Below are 24,080 nucleotides of genomic sequence, written 5' to 3'. Positions count from 1 at the left end.
ATCAAGAGATTGTGCTAATAATAAAAGCAACATTGATGAAGCACCAACTTACTATATGCTGGTCTGATCTAAGCACTTAGATCATTTAGGCTTCACAACAAGCTTGGGAGTGGCTTTTAACGCCTCATGTGTATTCCAGAGATTCCAAGGCGTTAAGTGACTTGCTAGAGGCTATAACAAACGGGGCTTCCCAGGTGGCTGAGTGGTAAAGAACCACCTGCCAAGCAGGAGATGCGAGTTCCATCCCTGGGTCAGGATATCCTCTGGAGAAAGAAATGACAGCCCACGTCAGTGTTCTTCCCTGAGAAATCCCACGGACAGAAGAGCCTAGTGGGCTATACAGTCCATGGGGTTGCAAAGGGTCAGTCAGGACTTAGTAACTAAACGACAACAACATGTAACAAGTGAGGCTCCGAATTTGCACCTGGCTCTGATGGCCTCCAAAGCCAGCACTTGTGGCCGCTAACAAGCTCTGTGTCCTCAAGAGGCCATTGGCCTGGTGCTCACGGAACCTCTTCTTTTATCCTCTTCTCCAGAAAGTATTGTCATAAAATGTCAAGGCTGTGTAGTCTCTCAGAGGCCATCTGGTCCAGCCCTCTGATTTTACAGATGGGAAAACTGAGGCCCAGAGACAGGAAGTGAGGTACTGGAAAGCACACAGATGAACTCAGGTGTCTTGTCTTCAGGCCAGTAGTTTTTCCATGAGACAGGCTGCCTTTTCCAACACTGTCTGTGCGACACCCAGTGCAGTTCTGATGGCAACCACCCAGACTTAGGCCACGTTGCATAGGTTACAGGCAGAGTCCCCCACAAGACCCCCTCACCAAGACACCAGGGTTCCCTGCACCTCTGACAAGCTGGTTATAGGTTTGGAGATTCTCACCACCCCTTCAGTTCTGATCATTTCACAGAACTCAAGAAGTAGCCCTCCCTCCATATCCATGGGTTCTCTATTTGCATATTTAACCAAGGAAGGATCAAAAATATTGGGGAAAAGAATCCAGAAAGTTCCAAAAAGCAAAACTTGAATCTACTGTGCTGACAACTATTAACCTCACGTTTACATTATATTTACAACTACTTATATAGCATTTACATTGTATTGGGTATTATAAGTAATCTAGCAATGATTTAAATTATACCAAAGAATATATGTAGGTTATCAATAACCTCAGATGTGCAGATGACACCACTCTAATGGCCAAAAAGTGAAGAGGAACTAAAGAGCCTCTTGATGAAGCTGAAAGAGGAGAGTGAAAAAGCTGGCTTAAAACTCGACATTCAAAAAACTAAGATCATAGCATCCGGTCCCATCACTTCACGGCAAATAGATGGAGAAACAATGGAAACAGTGACAGATGTTATTTTCTTGGGCTCCAAAATCACTGCAGAGGGCAACTGCAGTCATGAAATTAAAAGACACTTGCTCCTTGGAAGAAAAGTTATGACCAACCTAGATAGCGTATTAACAAGCAGAGACATCACTTTGCCAACAAAGGTCCATCTAGTTAAAGCTCTGGTTTTTCCAGTAGTCATGTACAGATATAAGAATTGGACCGAAAAGAAGGCTGAGCACCAAAAATTGATGCTTTCAAACTGTGGTGTTGAATAAGACTCTTGAGAGTCCCTTGGACTGCAAGGAGATCAAACCAGTCAATCCTAAAGGAAATCAACCCTGAATATTCATTGGAAGGACTGTTACTGAAGCTGAAACTCCAATACTTTGGCCACTGGATGTGAAGAGCCAACTTATTGGAAAAGACCCTAATTCTAGAAAAGACTGAGGGCAGGAGGATAAGGGGATGACAGAGGATGAGATGGTTGGATGACATCATCACTCAATGGACATGAGTTTGAGCAAACTCCGGGAGATGGTGAAGGACAGGGAAGCCTGGTGTGCTGCAGTTCAGCGGTCGCAAAGAGTCAGACATGACAGCAGCTAAACAACAGCATCAATGCATAAGCTGGGCTTCCCAAGTGGTGCTAGTGGTAAAGAACCCACCTGTCAATGCAGGAGACACAGGAGATGCCAGTTCGATCCCTGGGTTGGGAAGATCCCTCTTGTGGCTCAGCTGGTGAAGAATCCGCCTGCAATGCAAGAGACCTGGGTTCGATTCCTGGGTTGGGAAGATCCCCTGGAGAAGGGAAAGGATATTCACTCCAGTATTCTGGTCTAGAGAATTCCATGGACATCACTGGGGTTGCAAAGAGTCGGATAAGACTGAGCGACTTTCACTTTTACTTGGAGAAGAACATGGCAGTCCACTTCAGTATTCTTTCCTGCAGAATCCCATGGGCAAAGGAGCCTGGTGGGCTACGGTCCATAGGGTTGCAAAGAGTCAGACACAACTGAAGTGACTTACGATGCACGCATGCATGCATAAGTTACATGCAAAGACTATGCCATTTTATATAAGGGACTTGAACAGCCCTGGATTTTGGGGTCCTAAGGAGTCAGGTATATTGAAGGATGACTGTACTTAGAATTACAGTTTTTATTTATAAAGGAAACAAGTCACGACCAGCCAAATGAAGAGAAGCATAGGATGAGGTCTGGGAGGGTCCCCAATGTATAATTTCTGTGTCCTCAGGATTCAGTTCAGTTGCTCAGTCGTGTCTGACTCTGCGACCCCATGGAGTGCAGCAGGCCAGCCCTCACTGTCCATCACCAACTCCCGGAGCTTACTCAAACTCATGTCCATTGACTCGGTGATGCCATCCAACCATTTCATCCTCTATTGTCCCCTTCTCCTTCTGCCTTCAATCTTTCCCAGCATCAGGGTCTTTTCAAATGAGTCAGTTCTTCACATCAGGTAGCCAAAGTATTGGAGTTTCAGCTTCAGCATCAGTCCTTCCAATGAACACTCAGGACTGATCTCCTTTAGGATGGACTGGTTGGATCTCCATGCAGTCCATGGGACTCTCAAGAGTCTTCTCCAACACCGCAGTTCAAAAGCATCAATTCTTTGGCGCTCAGCTTTCTTCATAGTCTAGCTCTCACATCCATACATGACTACTAGAAAAACCAAAGCTTTGACTAGACAGACCTTTGTTGGCAAAGTAATGTCTCTGCTTTTGAATATGCTGTCTAGGTTGGTCATAGCTTTTCTTCCAAGGAGCAAGTGTCTTTTAATTTCATGGCTGCAGTCACCATCTGCAGTGATTTTGGAGCCTCCAAAATAAAGTCTTTCACTGTTTCCATTGTTTCTCCATCTATTTGCCATTAAGTTATGGGACCAGATGCCATGATCTTAGTTTTCTGAATGTTGAGTTTTAAGCCAACTTTTTCACTCTCCTCTTTTACTTTCATCAAGAGGCTCTTTAGTTCTTCCTCACTTTCTGCCATAAGGGTGGTGTCATCTGCATATCTGAGGTTATTGATGTTTCTCCCGGCAATCTTGATTCCAGCTTGTGCTTCATCCAGCCTGGCATTTCTCATGATGTACTCCGCATATGAGTTAAATAAGCAGGGTGACAATATACAGCCTTGATGAACTCCTTTCCCAATTTGGAACCATTCTGTCGTTCCATGTCCAGTTCTAACTGTTGCTTCTTGACCTGCATACAGATTTCTCAGAAGGCAGATCGGTGGTCTGATATTCCCATCTCTTTAAGAATTTTCCACAGTTTGTTGTGATCCACACAGTCAAGGGCTTTGGCATAGTCAATATTTGTCCTACTGGGATATCCATGTATGATTACTAGCCAGGAAAGCTCACCTTAGCCTAAGTGTCTGGAGTTTTTATTGGGGCTTCATTACATAGGCATGATTGAATCAATCATGAAATCCATCTCCAGTTCCCCTCCTCTCCCCGGATGCTGAGCTAATATTATCTGGCTCGTAGAACCAGCCCTGTAATCACAAGGTTGGTCTGTCTGGCCAGCCCCCATCCTGGGTCTCCCCATCAGTGGAAAAGGGGTGGAAAACAAAGACATTAGTGTCAGAGGGGAAATTGTAAGAATTTAGACATCACCTCTCAGGAACCAGGAGTAAAGGCCTAACAAACTCTTTATTAAACAACCACCCTGAGGCTCAACCAGCCAGAAAGTTTCTCTCCTCATGCGCTGCCCTACCCCACAGCTCCACCCTCCCAGGTGGAGGAGAAAGGCAGCAGGACTGTGGAGGGCCCGGTACCCCAGGGCATTGCCCCGACATCAGACTTGCCTGCTAACCCCCTGCTTCCTGCTCCTGCCCCCACAGCCCGACTTCGAGGACAGGCGCGTTGGTAGGCCGCGGTCCATGCTGCGCTCCTACAGGCAGATGTCCATCATCTCCATGGCTTCCCTGAACTCTGACTGCAGCACGCCCAGCAAAGCCACCTCCGAGAGGTCAGTGCCTGCCCCAGGCGGCCCCCTGCACCCCTGCCCCAGCCCCGCCCCCAGCACAGCCTCTGCCTTTTCTGCCCCAGGGCTTTCTTCTCCACCTTCCTGCCCTTCTCTCTGAAAGCCTTTCCTCACCTGGGGCCTCAACAGAACTCTGTGCCGTTGCTAGGGGATCAGCTGAGACCCAGAGAGGAATGTGGCTTTTCCTGAGGGCCCCGCAGAACTCGCCACAGCGTGTGACAATCTCCATCAGCCAGCCTGCTCCCTTCTGCAGGGGCTCCGTCCCTCCCAACTACCCCCAGCTCCTCCTCCTGTACCTGCCTCCCCCCTCCGGACCCCCACCCCGCTCCTCCTCCTACACCTGCCTCTGCGCCCCCCCCCACCCCACTCCTCCTCCTGTACCTACCTCCCCTCCCCTACCCCGCTCCTCCTCCTGTACCTGCCTCCCCTGTATCTCTGTGCGGGTCTCCCTGCTCAGCCACTCAGAGTGCAACTCAGCTACTGCGCTGACAAGATCCTGTGATGGCGCACTCTCTGGGAGAATGTGCTAAGGGCTCCTGGGCCTCATCTCTTGGCTACTCCGTAACATTGCTGCAAACACCCCCATTTAATAAAGGGCAGTCATGCCTCAGAGAGGTTGAGTGATTTGCCCAAAGTCATTCAGCTCAAGAGTGGCATAGACTGGAATCCAGGTCCATATTTTTAACCAGTTTTATCTTCCTGTCACCAGTCTTATGGCTCACTGCCTTCCATTTTATTTTACCCTGTATTTTGAGTGTTTGCAAACTCTGCCAGGTGAACTATCTACCCCTTGGCCCTGTAATGACAGGTCAGTCAGCCTGGGTCCCTGCAAGACAGTTCCAGTAAGTTCTAACTGCAGCCTCTCCTGCTCTCCCTCTTGCCATTCAGCTTCGACCTGGAAATGGCACCTCCCAAGACTCCAAAAGTGGAGCACGAGGAGCCCATCTCCCCAGGGAGCACTCTGCCTGAGGTCAAGCTGCGCAGGTCCAGGAAGAGAGCCAAGAGGAGCAGTGTGGTGTTCGCGGACGAGAAGCCATCAGCAGAGTCGGACCTGAAGCGGGTGAGTGGACAGGGCAGGATCCTCTCTGACACCACAGGCAGCTCTCCACTGCACGTCCGGCACAGTGCTGGGGGCTCTGAGATGTGGCTTGCTCAAGCCTCACAGTTGGGTGGGGTTACAGATGAGGCATCTGAGGGGAGGGAGGTGAAGTGCTGGTTGGCGCCCCAGCAGCCTGGATGTGACAGAGTGGAATTTGACCCGGGCTGTCACTGTGTCCTTTCTGCCATCGCACAGGACTCTGCAAGGCTGGGGAGTAGCCTCCTGGCCCACCACTGTGTGGGAGAGTCACCCTCCCAGGCTGGCCCAGGTGTTTCTATCTCTCAGCCCTCTGTCCCCAACCACAGGGCCAGTCTAACCAGTGACGTCTCTCCTAAGCTCCTCCCGTGGACCCAGAGCCCAGCTGAGCATGCAGAGCTGAAATTCTCCCTGCCCTGACTTGGAGAGTTTTTGTCTTATAAACTAATAACTATTTAATGTGAGACTTAGTGCCAGACAGCCCTGGCTTCAACCCCAACTTTCCCCCGAGAGAGAGGTTTGTTGAAAGCATTCTGGGAGCCTGGAATAGGAAGATGGATTTAGCGTCCTGGTAAGGGAGGGCTGCCAGATGAAAGGGCCAGGGACCAGCTGAGATAAAGAATCCTCCCCAAGCTTCCCAGCAGGCCTCAGAGACCATTCTTGCCGGGGGGAGAGGGCTGGAAGTAAGACGGCGTTTCGCAATCCAGGGGGTGTCATTCACACAAGAGTCTAGGTGAAGGCCACCACCACAGTTGTACAGTATGTACGGTATGGAACTGTGTGTGCCACCACAGTTGAGAAGTGTGCAGCCTGTGGCGTAGATTGACACAGAGTGATGCAAAACAGAGCAGAGGGACTTCAGGCCGAGTCTAAGAAGCCATTCCAGTCCCTTAACACTGGTTTTTCAGAGCCTGGAGCTGCCTCATGCTTAGCCTCTGTGGTGTGTGTGTGTGTGTGTGTGTGCGCGCGCGTGTGTGCGTGATGTATTCGTCCAGCTCTCCAGAAAGCACGAGTTCATGAGTGACACCAACCTTTCGGAGCACGTGGCCGTCGCCCCCAGGGCGTCCATCCTCTCTCAGATGAGCTTTGCCAGTCAGTCCATGCCTACTATCCCAGGTATGTGCCTCCACCGCCAGCACGGGGGTATGGAGGTGCCGGGGTGAGGATGGGCGGGAGCCACAGCTACAGAGCAAAGAGCGCTAAGCACTCCGGAGGAAGCGGCCCTGCTCATGGTACGCCGGTGGGTGAAGCCATCCCAACTGGCTCTGCCCAGGGCTGGGGGCAGCGGGGAGAGGCTGCCGTCACTCTGGACCTCAGGATTCAGTGAGACTCCAGATGTCACACCAGGTGGGCCTGGGTTCTCAGTTAGACAGGCCCTTCCAGGGACCGGAAGTCCGCCCCTTCCAGGGGCCGGAAGTCCGCCCCTGGTAAGCCTCTCAGTCGGGTGATTCCTTCTGGGGCCTGGAAGGCTATTTCCAGAACTTACAAAACTTGCCATCACACCTTACAGTTGCAGAGGGTCCGATGCACGGATGCTTGTTTCCCCCATCACTCATTCGCTGTCTGGTGAGGACATCAGCAGCATATAGAAGGCCTTTGCTGACTCACACATGGGGACCCGGGGCCCTAACTGGGGATGCAGCCAGTTCAAGAGCGCTCTATCTGGCACGTGGCAAGTCTCAAGTGTCAGCCGCTCTGTGCCAGGCTCCGTTCCACATGCTCCTCCTTCGTTGTTTCATTTCAGCCAAGGGTCCCCAAGCCCCAAGCAGTCTGAAGCCTGTTACAAACAGGCCGCAAGCGGGAGGTCAGCGGCAGGCAAGCGAGCAAAGCTTCATCTGCTGCCTCTCATCGCTCGCGTTACTACCTGAACAATTCCCCCCGAACACTCCATGCAAAAAGTGTTTCCCATGAAACTGGTGTCTGGTGCCAAAAAGGTTGGGGAGCGCTGCTTTAAGCCTCCTCTCAAACCTGTGACAGAGACCGTGTGATTAGCCCCACTGTACAGATGAGGACACTGAGGCTTGGAGAATGCCAGCTCCTGAGTAGTGGCCGCCCAGGAACAGTGTCCCCACCGGTGCCCAGCGCCTGGGCAGCATGCCCCCGCAGTCGTTTCGCTCTCCTCCCCTCAGCAGGCCTACACTCCCTTGAGCTCTGTGCTCTTACCCCCACGTTCCCAAGGCCAAAGCCCAGGATCAGAGCAGCCTTTGTGACTGCAAGCTGAGGAGCCTTAACCACCAGATGACACCTTGATCAGAGAGGCTCTCCCCCCAGGGAACTCTGTGTTCTTGGTGTCGGAAGACAGGCGTGGGCCCATACTGTCTCCCTGACGTGGGCAAAAGGCCCTGCTCGTGAAGAAGTGAGGGCCCCGGTGCCGCCCCCCACCCCAGCCCTGGGCCCGTTTCCAGCCCAGAAGCCCTTGGATGAGGCCTTAATGGAACCAGGATGCAGGCCCTTGTCTGCGGGGTCAGGCAGGGCTCCGCGAAGCGGCCGGATGGCCTCCGCGGCCCTGGCGGATGCTCATGGCCTCCCGCCTGCCCCGCGGCCGGCTCCCCGGGACCCTGTCTCTGCCCCCCTTGGCTGCCATCCACCCTGTTCGCGCTCCCTGCGCCCACCCCTCACGGCGGCTCTCGGCTCCCCTGCAGCCCTCACGCTCTCGGTGGTCGGCATGCCTGGGATGGACGAGGCCAACGCATCCCCCCGCCTCAGCCAGACCTTCCTCCCGCTGTCAGACGGCGACAAGAAGACGCTCAAGAGGAAGAAAGTGAACCAGTTCTTCAAGACAATGGTAAGCCCCGGACTGTGGGAGGAAGGGGGCGGGGGAGGGGAGACGAGGCCCTGCGTGGGGCGCGCGTGCGTGTGCTACAGCCGGGGGCCCCTCCAGGGAGGGGGAGACCTGTGTGGGGTATGTGTGTGCTACACCTGGGGGCCCCTGCAGGGAGGGGGGCCCTGCGTGGGGCGCGTGTGCTACACCTGGGGGCCCCTCCAGGGAGGGGGCAGGGCCCGCAGGGTGGGGACAGAGACCAGAAAGGCCCAGAGTGAAGTTCTCCTTATGGGCTCCAGAGGGCGCCCCTGAGCAGGGTAGGCCCCGCGGGGCCGCAGGAATGTGTCAGAGGCATTGCTGGGCTCCTGGGAACTCAGCACCTGGAACTGTCCTATGCCTGAGTTATCCTGTGTTGCTCCTGTCAGAGCCACGGCAGCCAGCTGTCCTGGGCAGCTAGGAGTGCTTTTTCATTCTTTTGGAAGAACTTTCCTATTCAACTTACATTGCAGAATCCTACTATTTCAAAGTTAGTTTCCAAACCCTGGCTTTTCAAGTCCCTTCCCCCATTGTTGTGTCAGTCTGCTCCAGATGCAGGAAGGCACCCCAGCAGTTTGATCCTCAGGATCCATTAAAGCCAGACTCTGTGGCTGTAATAATCGCACGTCCCCTGTGAGTGTGCACTGAGCAGGCCCCAGGCTAGGCCCTTTCCAAACATGATCCATTTGACCTTCCTCTGTGCCTTTGAGGGTCTCATCAGGCACACGAAGTTGGGGAAGCAACCCGCCCAAGTTCACGTGGTGTCAGAACAGCAAAGCCTGTGCTCTCACCACTGCAGGGCCCAGCCTCTCTGTCACGTCAACCAAGGTCACAGCCGCTCAGGCCCAATGGGCTCTGGCAGGGGTCAGCTCAGGGGCCCTTCTGAGGGGGACGGGGAGCCCTGCTTTGGGGCTCATGGGAACCCTGTCTCAGCCTGAGTCTGTTTATCCTCTTTTCCCATGTAGCTGGCTGGCAAACCTACAGAAGAAGGCAAGCCGACCTCTGACTCCACGTCCACCGACCTGTGAGATGCTGCTGACCACGGCCACGCCTGGGGAGACAGGGATGGGGGCCTCTAGAGTCGGAGACAGGCGGTGGGACGTTGATGCCTCAAAGAGTGGGGAGCCCGTCCACCAGTGGCCTGCACTCAGAAAGCCCGGCTGCTCGGGCCCCACTGCAGTGGTGATGGACGCAGCATCGCCAGGGCCACGCACCCAGGGGCTGGGTGATGACGCCCTGTTTGGACTCTTAGCCACACAAGCAACCACCAAGGATGCCTTCTCCCAGAATGTCTCCCCATCATCCTGGGCACGTGTTTTTACAGCCCAGTTTATTAGATATAAGGAGCTATATTTTTGAGTGTGTGTTTCATTTTCTAAGTCCTAGCACTTAACAGAACAGCTCTTAAATATTCTTTTATTTTATTTTTGGTTAACAGTTTTGTACTTTACATTTTTAATATAACCAGTCTCTTTTCTAGCTGACCATCTCCAAAGTGTTGCTTTTTCTTACTGACAATAAAAATGATGCAGTGATTCAAGCAAGCCTCAGTACATAGATCCATCAACCGAACGCCTCAGGCCCAGGACTGGACTGGGAGCACCTGGGGATGCTTAGGAGACAGGCAGGCCCAGGGCCTCCAGTGATGTTATGAAACCTGGCTCTCACCCATCCCAGTGAAAGTCTGCCTACCTCGCTCATACTACCCCCACGAATCTTCTCCAAGAATTCAGTTCATTTAAATATTATTTTACTTTTGGTTAATGGTTTTGTACTTTATGTTATGACCTAGAGGGAGAAACCAAGGCACAGAGACATGATGTGAGCTAAGACCACACACTTGGTACATGGAACAAAACGGCAGGGATCAAACCGGTATCTGGGGACTTCCCTGGTGGCCCAGTGGTTGAGAGTCTGCCTTCGAATGCAGGGGACGTGGGTTCAATCCCTGGTTGGGGAACTAAGATCCCACGTGCCATGGGGCAGCTAAGCCCACAGGATGCAATTACTCAGCTTGGGCGCCTCAACTAGAGAGAAGGTCACGCACCACTGCAAGATCCTGCACACGGCAACTAGGCCCCACACTGCCAAAGGTGCACAACTGAATGAGTGAATAGACACGCCGGCAGCTGGGCCGAAAGTTGGCTTCTACCCAGTGCTGCATCTTGGGCACCGGCACGCCTAGGCCAGCTGTCGCCGGTGTCCACCCCATCCTTTCCAGCAGCCACTGCCTCCCCTCTCCAAGCCCCGCCCTGTTGCCTGGTCCAGCTTCTACTCTCTGCTCAACAAGGCCTCCAGCGAGTTCTGTCCTCGTGGTAATGAGGGGTCGGGCTGCACTGTGAGCGCCCTGAGGTGAGGAAACAGTGCCCAGAGGTCTGGAATCGGGCTGGATTCACCTTGCAAAGGGGCAGGGGAGTGCATGTGAGCAGAGGAGGGTCCCTGAGGAGCTGAGGAACTGGGCCAGCCTGAGCATCTTCATGGCTTCACGGCCTATGAGTGGCAGGTGGAGAAACTTAGACACTGCGTAGAGGAAGACCCTTGGAGCGGTGAGACCCGGAATGAGAGACATTTCAGGGTGTGATAACAAGGGTTTTCAGGGAGACAAGGACCAGCCCCAACACCAGTTTTTCATAGGATTTTGCCAGAGGCGGACTCAGGAAGGAAGAGTAGGTCAGGTGAGGGACAGAGGCATTGGTGGTTAAGTATTCGTCCCCTGTGACAGATGGGGCAGGGAGGTCAGGACAGAGTGCAGGAGAGGCAAGACCTGGTACCATGAAGACGACTTCCATAAAATATTAATGTCTGCTGTTCACTGAGCGGTTCATAATAAATAACCCTTATAATAATCAGCTGTTAACCCAAATTCTTATAATAATAAGCACAATGAACCATACTGTTTTTCTCAGACTTAACTCTTAATGACTTTAATGGGAAAATTCTTCAGATAGTTGGATTTGGTTATTTTTTACTATTTACAAAATTGGGGGGAAAGGAAGTAGCTTTTATGAAAAATATGTCCCAGTGGCAGACTCCCCAAATTCACACAGAGTTTAAAAAGAGTTTAAAATTAAACACAAATAACATATTTGGTGTTACATGTAATTAAAAAATCTAATCTAAAATTTACACCAATGTAAAATTACACCAAACTAATACTTGGGACAGCATTAGGTTTCCATGAACAGGTGTTGCCTAGTTTTGTTAAGTGAGCACATTTACTCTTGAGCAGGTGTGGTTTCCAGGGGTCTTAGGATCTGCCGTCAGAGTGGGTCACATGAAGATCCATCCAGCTGGACCCTGAGTAAGCATACTGACCCTGACCCTGACCGTTGGACAAAGAGATGAGAGCCGGTGATCCCCGGGCCAGCCACACAGGCATCAACTGATTTCTTTCTTTTTTTTTTTTAATTATTTATTTTTCACTGTGCTGGGTCTTCATCGCTGCAAGCAGGTTTTCTCTAGTTGCGGCAAGAGGGAGCTACCCTGTAGGTGCGGCGGTGTCTCTTGTTTTGGATGGACGCTAGGGCGTGCTAGGACATGGACTGGGAAGTGCGTGGGAGGGCGTGCGGACTCGGCAGTTGTGGCTCACGCGCTTAGCTGCCCCACAACATGTGGGATCTTCCTGGACCAGCGATCAAACCCGTGTCCCCTGCATTGGCAGAATGATTCTTGAGCTTTAAAATAAATTCATTAAGTTAAAGAAATGTGAGCGCTGATTGCTGATTTATAGGGACACGTGGGAGAGTCACTGCTGTGGCAGCACTCACAGCCTGTTCTCCCCGCCACAAGTATGACGTGCTTGGTCCAAAGCTCTGGAGAAAGCTCCATCCCCTCCCTCTAGAGGCTGTGGGCCCCCAGGGAAGTCAGGCGGCACGCTGGGCACCACCGCAAAGCGTGCCAGGTGCGAGGGCCCAGCAGTGGAGGCCGTGTGCCCGGCGGGGTGAGAGAGAGGCGGAGCGGTCCACACGGAGAGCAGGAAAGGCAGGCACCTGCCGGCAGTCACGTGACGGTCACGTGGCCGCAACCCGCGGCGGCGGCGCGGAGAGGAGGTGGGGCGTGGGGCCGTGGGACGGGAGAGCTCAGCCCGGTGTGGGCTGGGTCTGGAATGCCAGGCTGGGCAGCTGATATTTTGAGAGGCAACACGCTTGAGTACCTACTATGTGCCAGGCACTGCTCTTGGCAATTTGCACTTAAAATAACCGTTGGACTCTCACAACCCCCCCTCTGAAGTATAGACTATTATCGGGTCTCAATTTAAGTTAAGGAAACAGGATTTGCCCTGGGTCATCCAACTTGGAAATGGCAGAGCGGAGACTTTATGTTTTGGGCTCCAAGGAGCAGGCTGTCAACTGGCATGATTCCAAAGGCTAGTAGGCAGGCCATGACCTGATCCCCAGCCCACTGGCTCCCTAACCTGGGTGTGCACTGGGGTTCCCTAAGAGGGCTGTGCCCAGCACCACTTGGGCCCCACAAGTCAGAGTGTCTGGGGCACAGGCCTGGGAAGACTGCATTTTAATAAGCTCCATAGGTGGGACCCATAGGCAAGACCTGCAGAGCAGGACCTTGAAAACCACACAGCTTTGCCCCCATGTGCTAGATGGAGAACCAGGCCTAGAGCGGCCAGCAGAGCCCACAGAGTCCTGAGTGAAAAAGGAATGAGTGACCCAACCCAGCAGATCCGCTGCCCAACTGGTGTCCTTCCCCTGGGATGAGGGGAGGGGACTCCTTGTTGAGAAGACTGTTTCCAGGTGGATCGCAAAGGCCACTGGTGACACAAGAGGGCATGTTCAGTGGATGCGGCACAGCTTCCCATACCTTTATACTAGCTTCCTGCTGCTGGTGTCACAAACGGTCACAAGCTTCGTGGCTTAAAACAACACAAACTTGTCTACTACTGTTCTTGAGGTCAGAAATCCTAAACCAGTCTTGGGGTCAAAATCAAAATAAGAGTTAGGCTTCCCTGGTGACTCAGATGGCAAGGAATCTGCCTGCAAGGCAGGAGACCCAGGTTCCATCCCTGGGTTTGGAAGATCCCCTGGAGAAGGGCATGGCTACCCACCCCAATATTCTTGCCTGGAGAAGGGCATGGCTACCCACCCCAATATTCTTGCCTGGAGAATCCCATGGACAGAGGAGCCTGGTGGGCTGCAGTCCATGCGGTCACAGAGTCAGGGATGACTAAGTGACTAACACACACACACAAGATGATAGTTAGTTCCTTATGGAGGTTCCCCTGGCTGTTTCTTTGCCTCTTCCAGCTTCTAAAGGTGGCAAGGCATTCTTTCTGCATTCCCCGGCTTGTGGCCAGATGGTTCCAGTCTCTGATTCCACTGGTACATCTCCTCCTCTGTGATTAAATCTCCCCCTGTCTCCCTCTTAGAAGAACACTTCTGATTACAATGGGCCCACCTGGATCATCCAGGACAGTCTCTCTGGTCGTCACTTAATCCCGTCTGTAAATTTCCTTTTATCTTGGAAGAATTCACAGATTCTAGGGATTTGGAAATCATTATTGGGGAGGGGTCATTGTTCAGCCTATCACACACATGATGAGAAAAATCACTCCCTTTTCAGTTCTCTTCAATGCTTTTGCCTTCTCCAAGGAAAAAGTCCCTGGCTGGTATGTTTCATCACCTCTCTAAGACCTGCTGATCTCACATCCTAGCAAAGAGTGAGCAAGCTCAGGCTGGTACTGCCTCAGTTTCCTCATCTATAAAATGGGGATAATTATACTACACCCCCAAAAAAACAAAATTGTGGTGAGGACTGAATGAGATAACAAGTTAAGGATTAGGGCTGTGCCCAGCATGTGAGCTCTAAAAAAAATGCCAATTCTCCCTATTTTATTTATGGCAAGTGATACTGATTTCTGATGAACCATTCCCATAAATCATATGGAACTTCTCTTTAAATTTATTTAGCGAAAAAAAAAAAGAAATGTGAGAGCTGATTTAAAAATTATAAGTAATTGAACTGCAGACACTGCATAGAGATGGGAAAATCAGGAGGTTGTAAGCCTCCACATTGTGCGACTCCGACAGTGTCCTGCACACACACCCAGAGCTACTGCTGTGGAGACAGTTGGTTAGTGTCTTCTAATAAGTGAAAGAATGAACTAGTATTGCCAAGCATCCCTTGAGAGGCATTTCCTATATTATCTCATTCAGTTCTTTCAACAACCCTTTGAGGGAGCTAACCCTGGTTATGCTCATTTTTCGTACAAACAAACAGAGACTCAAAAATTAAACCACAACAAGGCACTCAGAATATATAACTGGAGGAGGCAAATCTGAATTCAGATCAGTCCAACTGCCCCCTCACCCCTACCCTGGGCTGCCCTCTAAGGCATTTTGTCCCATTGCCACCCCAGTTCTCACTATTTCTTTCACAGTAGATTTAAAGTGTTTTTTTCCAGAGTCGGGGGCATGATTCCTCCATGAAGCTGTTGCTGGTCCTGTGAACCCTTTTCTTTATTTAAAGGGCTCAGAAACCCTGGGCCACTGACCCGACAGGTCACCCAGTCTCTGCACTCAGCTCCCTGCTTTTAAATAGATGGCCACCAGAGGGCGGTGTTGGCTCATGTTTCTCCAGCCTCACGCTCACCAGAACCAGAGCTGCAGAGAGGGGACCAGCATGGGGCCAGACTCCCACTTGGAGTCAGAAGCTCCTACTGGGGGCAGAGAAGCCAGCAATGGGAAACCCCAAAGTGCACTGAGACACAGCGCTGGTGAACTGCCGCGGGACGGGACAGGAGGCCCAGAGAAAGCAGATCATTGCCCCGGCAGAAAACCGATCTCCTCTCCCCATTTATAGATGAGGAAACTGTAGCACAGAGTTTAGGCTGGAAGCCCACTCCCCATCCTGACCAATCCTCACCCTGTCAGGCTTCCAGAAACCCTGGAACTCAGGAACTGTTGTGTTTTATGTGCAGAAAGGAGCAAGAGCCCTAGCAGCCAAACCTGTGAAGGAGGAATCCAGAGGAGGTAGGGAAGTCCACGGGCTGAGGGCCATGTAGTCCCAGCTGCTGGGCCACGGGCCTCTCCCCTCACCCTCAGGCTCCCGAGCCCCTGACAGGCGCTCACATTCATTGAGCATGTGCTATGTGCCCGGCATGCAGTCCTCGGAACAACACTCGGGGGGAGTTGCCTTTCCCCCTTTACAGACGAGGACACTGAGGCCCAGAACAATCGGCTGCTCTCTGAGATATTACCGTGCCTAAGGAGTGGCGTCAGGATTGAGACCCAGAAGTCTGGCTCTGGAGCCTGAGCTGCCTGCTCCCTGCCTGGGCCTGTGCTCCAGGTTCAGACCCCCCTGCCTCCTGGGCCTCCGGTTATTCACCCTGCTTGGCCTGATTCCTCACGTTCCTCCGCCCCCGGAAGGTCAAGGCCAGAGGTGGTGTCCCCGGTGGGTGGGGCCTGTGCACGTCTGCACTTCCTGCCGGCTCTGGGCCCGTGTGGGCTCCCGGCCCCCAGAGCACGTGGCTGACGGCTGGGTGAATGCTCCAGAAGGGACGAGGCCTTCCCCCTCCCACGGCCCTGCCCTCAGTGTCCAGGTTTGCCCAAGGGGAGAGCCAGTAGGAAAACCCTGACTGGAGAGGGCAGACCCTGCTCAGCCTCGCTGTCAGAGCTGTCCTCTGCTACCAGGGGCGCGCATCTCCATCCTCCATCCAGGAGCGCAGTGCCGCCGCGTCCTGGGCAGATAAATGCGCGCACGCACACACACACGCACACACACATATATCACATCGTTTTTCATGCAAAATCCATCTGAGGCAGGTTCTATGTGCAGCTCCGTTTAATAGATAAGCAAACTGAGGCCTTGGGAGATCAAGAAACGTAGTCAAGATTACCCAGTTAACAAACAGCAAGTCGGGGATTTGAACCTGGCCCCACCCAACTTCAGAGTCCGTGTTTTTCATGTCCTATTGCCTTGTCCCAGGTATCTCAATCTGGGGTTCAGAATACATGGCCTCCCTCTGGATATGTAACATGCAAATATGTCACAACATGCAAACTGCAGCTCTGCATCCCTGGATGGTTCAGGTCCTGCCTGTCCAACCTTGTACTATTTTCCCTGAAGCAGGGCAGCCATATCTTCTCAGGCTTGCATTTCCACCTCTGGGAAAACTCGAAAAGCCTAAAATAATTTCATCTTCCAAAAGACCATTGTTTATAGAGATGCTTGGCTCTTTTCCCAGAAGCCCTGGTACGGGTTGATGGGGGCTTCCCAGATATAGCCCCCAAACTCCCCGGGGAGGACAGGCAGCTCCCGGTACCACCTGAGGGCTGAGACAGTGCTTGTGGAGTCCAGCATGAGGGCTCTGGGGCTGGGCTGAGTGCCCTAGACCTGAGTGCCCCCGTGGGGAGGTACGGGAGGGCGTGAGAGACTGGGCTCCTTGGCCGCTGGACGCCTGGGGGGGCGCCTCTGTGTGGGCAAGGCCTTGTGACATGCCCGTCTTTCTCTGATCTCCTGGGAAAGGAACTGGGGCTCAGGTGCGAGGGGAGGCTCAGGTGAGTATTCCTCAAAAACACCTCTAAGGAAGGAGACGCAGCAACAGGCAAAGGGTGGACTAAGGGGTTGGGAGACAGGGTCCAAACCCAGCTCAACCGTGACCTTGTCACATGCCTCGGGGTCCCTCTGACCATCAGCTGCCAACGGCGGGATCTGGCTATAGAGCTGATATCTCCACCAAGTATCCCACCCTTCATTGCTTCATCGTAAATCCCCACTGGCCACACTCACTGCTGAGAAAACAACTCGAAAGGTAGCAAACTCGGTGATGAACTGTACGTATCAAGCGTATATTGACTTTTTATATAATAAGTAAAATTTGAGGGTATCTCTTTCCACCATGTGAAACGACTTACATTGATCACGTCATAGAATGCTCACAGCAGCCACATAAACTCGTGGCATTACTCCCATTTTTACCTGAAAAAACAGGCCGAGGAAAGTTAAATCACGTGTCAAGGCTGCACAGCTATTCAGTGGCGAGGCTGGATTTGAACCCAGATCCTTCTGGGCTCAGCACCGGTGCCTGCAGTCTCTCTTCTCTAGTGCCTATGCTGGCCTTTTATATTTAACCTCCAAAGCAAATCACCCATGTGCTTGCCTTTCTCTAATCATGTAAATTAGGAACTATAGAAAGCAACAACAAAATAATATCTAATTCCCTATCTTGAAATAATAATCGACAGATTGATTTTATGTTTACACAGTTCATGTACATGTATAATATGTATTTTTGCAAAAAATCAGGCTATTTTGTAGCCTGTTTTCCCCAATATTAGAATGTAGTATTTTCCCATATCATTAAATACAATCTATTTTTCATAGCTGCATATTATTTCATCATTCAGAAAATACTGTTTTTTAAAAAAACCAATCCCCTATGGTTGGACATTCAGGTTAGTTACAGTTTGTTATACCTATAAATAATGCTGTGGGGGTAGTTCTTGCTCTGCTTGATTCTGCAGGATGAATGATCAGGGGTGACATCGCCAGGCTCATTGTCGGGCTTTGGGTCTGTGTTAGCGGACTCCAATGTGACTGTCCTTTAAAAACTCAGGGCCCTGCCCTCAGCAAGCCTGGTAGAGAAACTCTAAACAAAATTGTGGCCTCCTTGTCTTTGCTCTTCAGAAAGAAAGGACAAAGGCGCTGCTCCCAAGCCTCACCTGGGCAATCAGGCCCTTTCTGACCCACACCTCACTCACTGTCCAAGGTGGGACAAGCGGTTCCTCAGGCCCTGAAGGAGCTCTCCCACTCAGGCACCCAAATCATCCTCTGGGCAGGAAGATGTCAATAATGAGATTCATTCGATGTCACTTAGGTCTTCCGAGTGAACCCGATGTGGAGGAGAGTAGAGACACAGGCAGGGAGGATCCTCCAGCTGGGACAGAAAGCAGCCTTCTATGGACTTCCCTGGGGATCCAGGAGTTAAGAAGCCGAGGCTTCTTAAGGCAAGGGACTCGGGTTCGGTCCCTGACCCAGGGAGATTCCGCGTGCTGCAGGCCCCTGAGCCACTGAGCTCCGCAACCAGAGCAGCCCCTCGCCACAGCTGGAGAGAGCCCAGGGCAACAGCGAAGACCCGACACACCAGGAAAGAAAGAAAGTAAGCAAAGAAGCTTTCTCTTTGGCCTTGGAGACATGTGGGGTCTGCAGGAAGAGAGAGGAAGTTGAAAGAGTCTCGAGAAGGAAGTAGAGGCAGGAGGGCCGGAGGGAGGTGGTGACCAGAGAGATTGACATGAGATTTTCTCCCATTTCTGACCCCAGAGAGAAGTCTCCAGGTGCTGCTAGAACCTGCTCAGGGGCAGCTCGTTGTGCTCTGAGAAGGGGAACCCACTCACTCCCCAAGCTGAGGGCCTGCCCCGGGATGAAGGGGCAGCTGAAACAAGTCGCCTTCAAGCACCGGATGGAGAATGAGGCCCAGGGAGGTGGACGGACTGACCACGAGGCGCAGAGGAACCAGTGTGGACGGGGCCCCTGCTTCTGGAGCCCGAGGCGGAGCAGGCTGGGGAAGAATGACCCAAAGAAGGTTCTCCTCCTGGCCTCAGCCCCTGGGTCCTGGGGGACTCTGCAAGCCGAAACACGAAAGGACTTGGATCAGATAAGGAACCAGAGCCTGCTTTGTCCCTGCAGCCAGCAAGAAACCAGGAGAATACAAGGTCTTTCTCACTTTTCTCCTGCAGTCCCATTCATAGCCTCTTCCTTTTGCTGCTATTTTTATGAGCCTTGCTGCTGCTCTGGGAGAATCCCCAGGTCTTTCTCTCCATGTGTGTGTGTGTGTGTGTGTGTGTGTGTGTGTGTGTGTGTGTGTGTGTGTGTAAGGAGGTCACCCATAATTGACTGCCCTTTTTGAACCTGGCCAGAGGCTCTTCTGTTTCTCCAGCGCCAGCTTCTCTCCTGGAAACTCCAGAAAACGTGTCTTCACTTCAAAAGACCTCAGACTGTGGCTTCTGATGAAGTGTCTCCTCCAGTCTGGGTGAGGGGTCAGGATGCGAAGAAGAGGGAGACAGAGGGGAAGGGGAAGAGACACAGAGACGATGTGAGACAGACAGACAGACACGGACAGCAAAAGGAAGCAGGGGAGAAGCAGAGATGGTGAGGACTTAAGCGGGAGGAGACGGAGGTAGAAAGACCTGGAAACAAGCTCAGAGAGACAGGGACTGCCAGGGAGGGAATCGCAGACAGCTCCATGCCAGATAGAAGGGAAGGAACAAGAGTGATTTGCGGATAGGACAGCAGGAGAGCCCAAGAAAGCAGGAGGGCAGACAGTTCAGGAGAGGAAGGGGAAAGGGCAGCAGAGAGGCAGGAGGAACAGGGGCAGGTGATGAGGAGATAAACAGAGGGGAGACAGCAGCAGAAGGAAGGAAAGAGGGAGGGGCGCCCGTGTCCTGGCTGCTAGGAGCCGGGAAGCCGGCCGAGCGTGTCCTGCGGGCCCGCCGTGGCCGTGGCCGCGGGGAAGGGCCCTCGGGCGACCCGGGGGAGGAGGGAGGGGCGGGCCGGCGGCGCCGCCCCGGGGTGGGGCCGGCCAGTATAAGCGCAGCCTGCCCGCACCTGGCAGGGCCAGCTCCCAGCAGGTGGAGGCGGCCAGCCCGGCCCAGCATGAGCTCCTTCGACCTCCCGGCGCCCTCCCCGCCCCGCTGCAGCCCCCAGTTTCCCAGCCTTGGCCAGGAGCCCCCCGAGATGAACCTTTACTACGAGAACTTCTTCCACCCCCAGGGCGCACCCAGCCCGCAGCGGCCCCCCTCCTTCGAGGGTGGCGGGGAGTATGGGGCCGCCCCCAACCCCTACCTCTGGCTCAACGGGCCGGCCGTGACTCCGCCGCCCTACCTGCCAGGCGGCAGCCCCTTCCTGCCCCAGGCCTACGGCGGCGTGCAGAGGCAGCTGCTGCCCACCGGCATGCCCACGCTGGGGGCCGGCGACCTGGGCTGGCTGCCGCTCCCCTCGCAGGAGGAGCTGATGAAGCTGGTGCGGCCGCCCTACTCCTACTCGGCGCTCATTGCCATGGCCATCCACGGGGCGCCCGACAAGCGCCTCACCCTCAGCCAGATCTACCAGTACGTGGCCGACAACTTCCCCTTCTACAACAAGAGCAAGGCTGGCTGGCAGAACTCCATCCGCCACAACCTGTCTCTCAACGACTGCTTCAAGAAGGTGCCCCGCGACGAGGACGACCCAGGTAAGGGGGCCGTGGGTGCAGGGTCATCCCCCAGGAAGGCTCAGTCCTCCTGGCACCCCATTCTAGGAAGCCCTGAGGGGTCCTGCCCCACCCGAGGCCCGGGGTGGAGGGGCGGTGGGCAGAAGGAGTCTGCTGTAAAGGTGCACCCTGCAGGCAGATGTGCCGCTGACCTCTGCGTGACCTCTGAGCCTCGGTGTTCCCATCTGAAAATCAGGACCAGGGTAATAGTCGCTCTGCCAGGCTTGTGGGCAGTGGGCTCATGAGATGATGCACTCGAGGGGTTTGGTGCTGACAAAAGCTCCATGGACTGCAGTGACTGTGACCATTGATTCAGACCCCAGCATCCAGCGTGCAGAGACTCTTGTGGGGGTGGGCGTGGTGACTGCTGGAACTACACAAAGCCACGTGCGCTCCAGGCCCGCTGGGGAGGGACCAGACATCCATGGGACAACCACTCGGGGCCACACTAAGCCGCCTGCCTCCTTTAGTCAAGCCCTGCAGGGTGGCTCTTACTATCCTCAGTTTATAAGCTGAGGAAAGTAACAGCCAGAGGTGAAGCACCCTGCCCAGGGTGACACAGGAGGATGTGACTGTGAGGGAGCAAGCGTCTGAATGGAGGTCCCTCTCACACCAGGGTGTGAGCTGTTCCTGTATAACGAGCAGTTTCTAGAACTTAGAGACAGGTGTGTGCTTAGTCACTCAGTCGTGCCAGACTTTTTTCAACCCCGGGGACTGTAGCCCACCAGGCTTCTCTGTCCATGGCATTTTCCTGCCAAGAGCTGGAGTGGGTTGATCTTCCTTTTCCAAGGGATCTTCCCAACCCAGGAATCAAACGCAGGTCTCTGGCATCACAGATGGATTCTTCACTGTCTGAGCCACCAGGGAAGCCCATAGAGATGCACAGAGGGTAATATATTGAATGCTCGTGTATCCATTTCCCAGAATTAAAGTGCCCTCCTGTCACACCATGGGAAGCCAGCATACCTCTCAGAAGACTCCCACTCCCACCCACTCTGAGGGTCCTGAGGGCAGGACTGTTGGTCCTACAGAGGAACGCGAGCGTTCTCCCTTCGGCTGAAGATGTGGAAGGCAGGGTTCAGATTGTCCCTCCCGGGCACAAATCCCTTTCACACGCCTAGCATTAGCCCTCTCTCACAGCCAGCCTGAGGAAGAAGGGGCAGGTCCAGGGGGCCCACTTCTCAGACTAGGAAACCCAGGCCCTCCCCAGTTCCCCAGTCTGAAGCTGGGACTCAAGTCCACCGTCGGAGTTCATGCTCAGGACCTTCAGAAAGCCCTCTGTTTCTCCCTGAGTTCTCTTTCCCATCAGCAATGGAAGAAACCCCTCCCTTGCCTTGGCCCCAGTACTCAAACCTCTTGAAGAGCCCACACAGTAAACTCCTTCGTGGCTCAGGCCTCACTCTGCACTCCAAGCGTGCTGAGGAGTGAGGTGGGTGCTTGAGTAACGATCCGTGTGGTGTGATGCACGGTGAGTCTGTGGCATTCCTCTTCTCTGCTTTTCTGCATCTGTTACCTTCGGTTTTAGCTTATGAAAAACAAGGAGGAACAGAAGCAAAGTATTGGCTCCATCTCTGTACTTACCCTCTCCCACTCTTGTGCCAGGCAAAGGGAATTACTGGACCCTGGACCCCAACTGCGAGAAGATGTTCGACAATGGAAATTTCCGCAGGAAGAGGAAGAGAAAATCAGATGTCTCCTCCAGCACGGGCTCCATGGCCTCAGAGAAAACGGAGGCTGGTCTCCTGGCAGGCAGCCCCAAGACCGCAGAGGCCCAGGACATCTTGGATGGCGCTGCACCGGGCCCCACCGGCTCCCCGGAGAAGCAGCCAACGCCGCCCCCGCCAGGCACCCCATGCCTCAGCAGCTTCCTCTCGACCATGTCAGCCTATGTGAGCGGGCCGAGCCCTGTGAGCCGCCCCGCGGCCACCACGCCGGGACTGAGCCTGGAGCCCGCTGACAAGGGGGGGCAGAACTCGCTGAGCTTCAGCTCCTATACCCCCCTCACCAACATCAGCGGCCCTGCGGGCGGGGGCGAGTGGGCTAGCCCCATGCCCAGCAATGCTCTGGGCTACGGGGGCTCTGTCCTCAACCAGTTCAGCTCCCCCTTCTATGGGAGCGTCAGCACGAACAGCGTCCTCTACCCCAGGGAGGGCACTGAGGTCTAGAAACGGAGCAGCTCCTGAGCCAGGCCCGACGGACATGCCGGGATCCTCCATGCCGCTGCTCCAGACCTCTGAATCGCCCAGGCACACACAGGAGGCTCAGAGGAGTTCATCGTTTTTCTGGAACGTTGTATAAACCTTGTGTGTATCACATATCCACCCATACAGCCCAACCAACTTTGCAGTGGAAATGTTGGTGCCTGCATGACAGTAACCACCCTGGCCATTTATTGAGCACTGCTGTGCTAGGTGCTGTATGAGGTTCTTTGAAGGTATGATTTCACTTTCTATTTCCAGCCACCTTGTGAGGGTCATATGAATCTACCCATTTAACAGACGAGAAAACTGAGGCTCGAGGAAGTTAAGTCCCTTTCCCAGAGTCATGCAAACTAGGAAGTGGTGGAGCAGGGAGTCAAGTGCAGGTTCTGGTGACTCCCCTCAAAGTTTGGGCCAACAGAGGCAGGAATGGAGGGATTGGTTGAGCAAACAAGGAAAGTCAGTGTGGTGAGTTGATGATGGCAAACACATCAAAATCTCTCCACTGCCTTCCAGCCAGCCATCACATTTAGTACCAGCCCTGGGTACATCTCGTCTTGGTCCAGGCCTTTACTCTGTGGCCCACAACTTACCTGCCAGCACTCCTTTTGCTACTACTCAAGAGGGGAGCCCAGATCCCTGGCCCTGCTGGACAGTGTGCCTAACCTCCCCCCACAGAGGGAGATTGCCTCCCCAGCCCCATAGACCCGGAGCCGGGCAGGGAAGGGAGGAGTGTGCACCTCAAACTCCCACCCCTGCTCCACCCACTGGCAAAATCTTGTAAAGCCCAACTTCCTGTGTGCACGTCATGGACCAGTGAGCTGGAGGTGGCTGAGTCTTCCAAGAAAAACAAGGGCGAATCAGTGAATCCTTTTTCATAGCCCCAGAGGGGCTTCAGACCGCCACAGAGGGGTCCACGAGGGCAGCTCGTGGGGTCTTTTTCCTGTTTTTATACGTGCTTTACATACCAGTGATGCCGCATCACAGCACACCCTGGGAAGTGATTTTGTTTTCTTATGTTCTTTTTAATTAAAAAAAAAAAAAAAACTACATGTGTCCCTTCCTTGTGAGCTTTCCCATCTATTGAGTTGACTCAATATGGAGCCAAGTGCAGCCTGGAGCTAAAGGCTTTGGGGACAGGAGGTGGAGAAAGCACAGGTATCAGTCTCTTTCCCTCCTTCACACTGACATAGGGACAAGACAAAGGTCCTCAAAAAAAGAGGGGAACTCGTGGGACTCAAAATCTGGCCTGGGATTACAGCTCATGCAATCATCACCCCCGCATTATGATCACATAACCCCACTCCCAACAGCCCTGTGCAGGGAGTGGAACTGACCCCATCACTACACAGACAAGGACGTTGAGGGTCAGAGTGGTCGAGCAAATTTCCTCAAGTCCTCAGCCAGTCCCTGCCCATGTCTGCTGACCCCGCAGTAGTCATGGCTGGCTGTAGCGCAGCCTCAGAG

At 53.5% G+C, this 24,080-nt stretch overlaps 2 protein-coding genes across 3 annotated transcripts in view; both read left to right on the top strand.

Annotated features, from left to right (window-relative positions):
• The window catches only part of DOCK2 (dedicator of cytokinesis 2), a 458,684-nt gene extending 448,928 nt beyond the window's left edge, over positions 1-9,756 (top strand). For both annotated transcript variants that reach the window (XM_086362249.1, XM_086362250.1), the window contains 5 exons: positions 4,202-4,329; positions 5,233-5,404; positions 6,415-6,535; positions 8,062-8,204; positions 9,182-9,756. In XM_086362249.1, the coding sequence (XP_086218375.1) occupies positions 4,202-4,329; positions 5,233-5,404; positions 6,415-6,535; positions 8,062-8,204; positions 9,182-9,244 (627 nt within the window). In that variant the 3' untranslated portion in view covers positions 9,245-9,756. The remainder of the gene's footprint in view (positions 1-4,201; positions 4,330-5,232; positions 5,405-6,414; positions 6,536-8,061; positions 8,205-9,181) is intronic.
• A 9,690-nt stretch (positions 9,757-19,446) lies between these two features.
• FOXI1 (forkhead box I1) lies at positions 19,447-23,660 on the top strand. The gene is made up of 2 exons (XM_086362248.1): positions 19,447-20,397; positions 22,018-23,660. Exons 1-2 carry the CDS (start codon positions 19,821-19,823, stop codon positions 22,578-22,580), a joined length of 1,140 nt encoding a protein of 379 aa, XP_086218374.1. The 5' UTR covers positions 19,447-19,820; the 3' UTR covers positions 22,581-23,660.
• The last annotated feature ends 420 nt before the right edge of the window (positions 23,661-24,080 follow it).

Source organism: Bos grunniens, chromosome 20 (genome assembly GCF_055505025.1).
Source record: "Bos grunniens cultivar Pamir isolate PY7600 chromosome 20, Bosgru_T2T1.0, whole genome shotgun sequence".
NCBI lineage: Eukaryota > Metazoa > Chordata > Mammalia > Artiodactyla > Bovidae > Bos > Bos grunniens.
The sequence above is the reverse complement of the archived record's forward strand: the minus strand, read 5'-3'. Positions and strand labels throughout refer to the sequence as shown.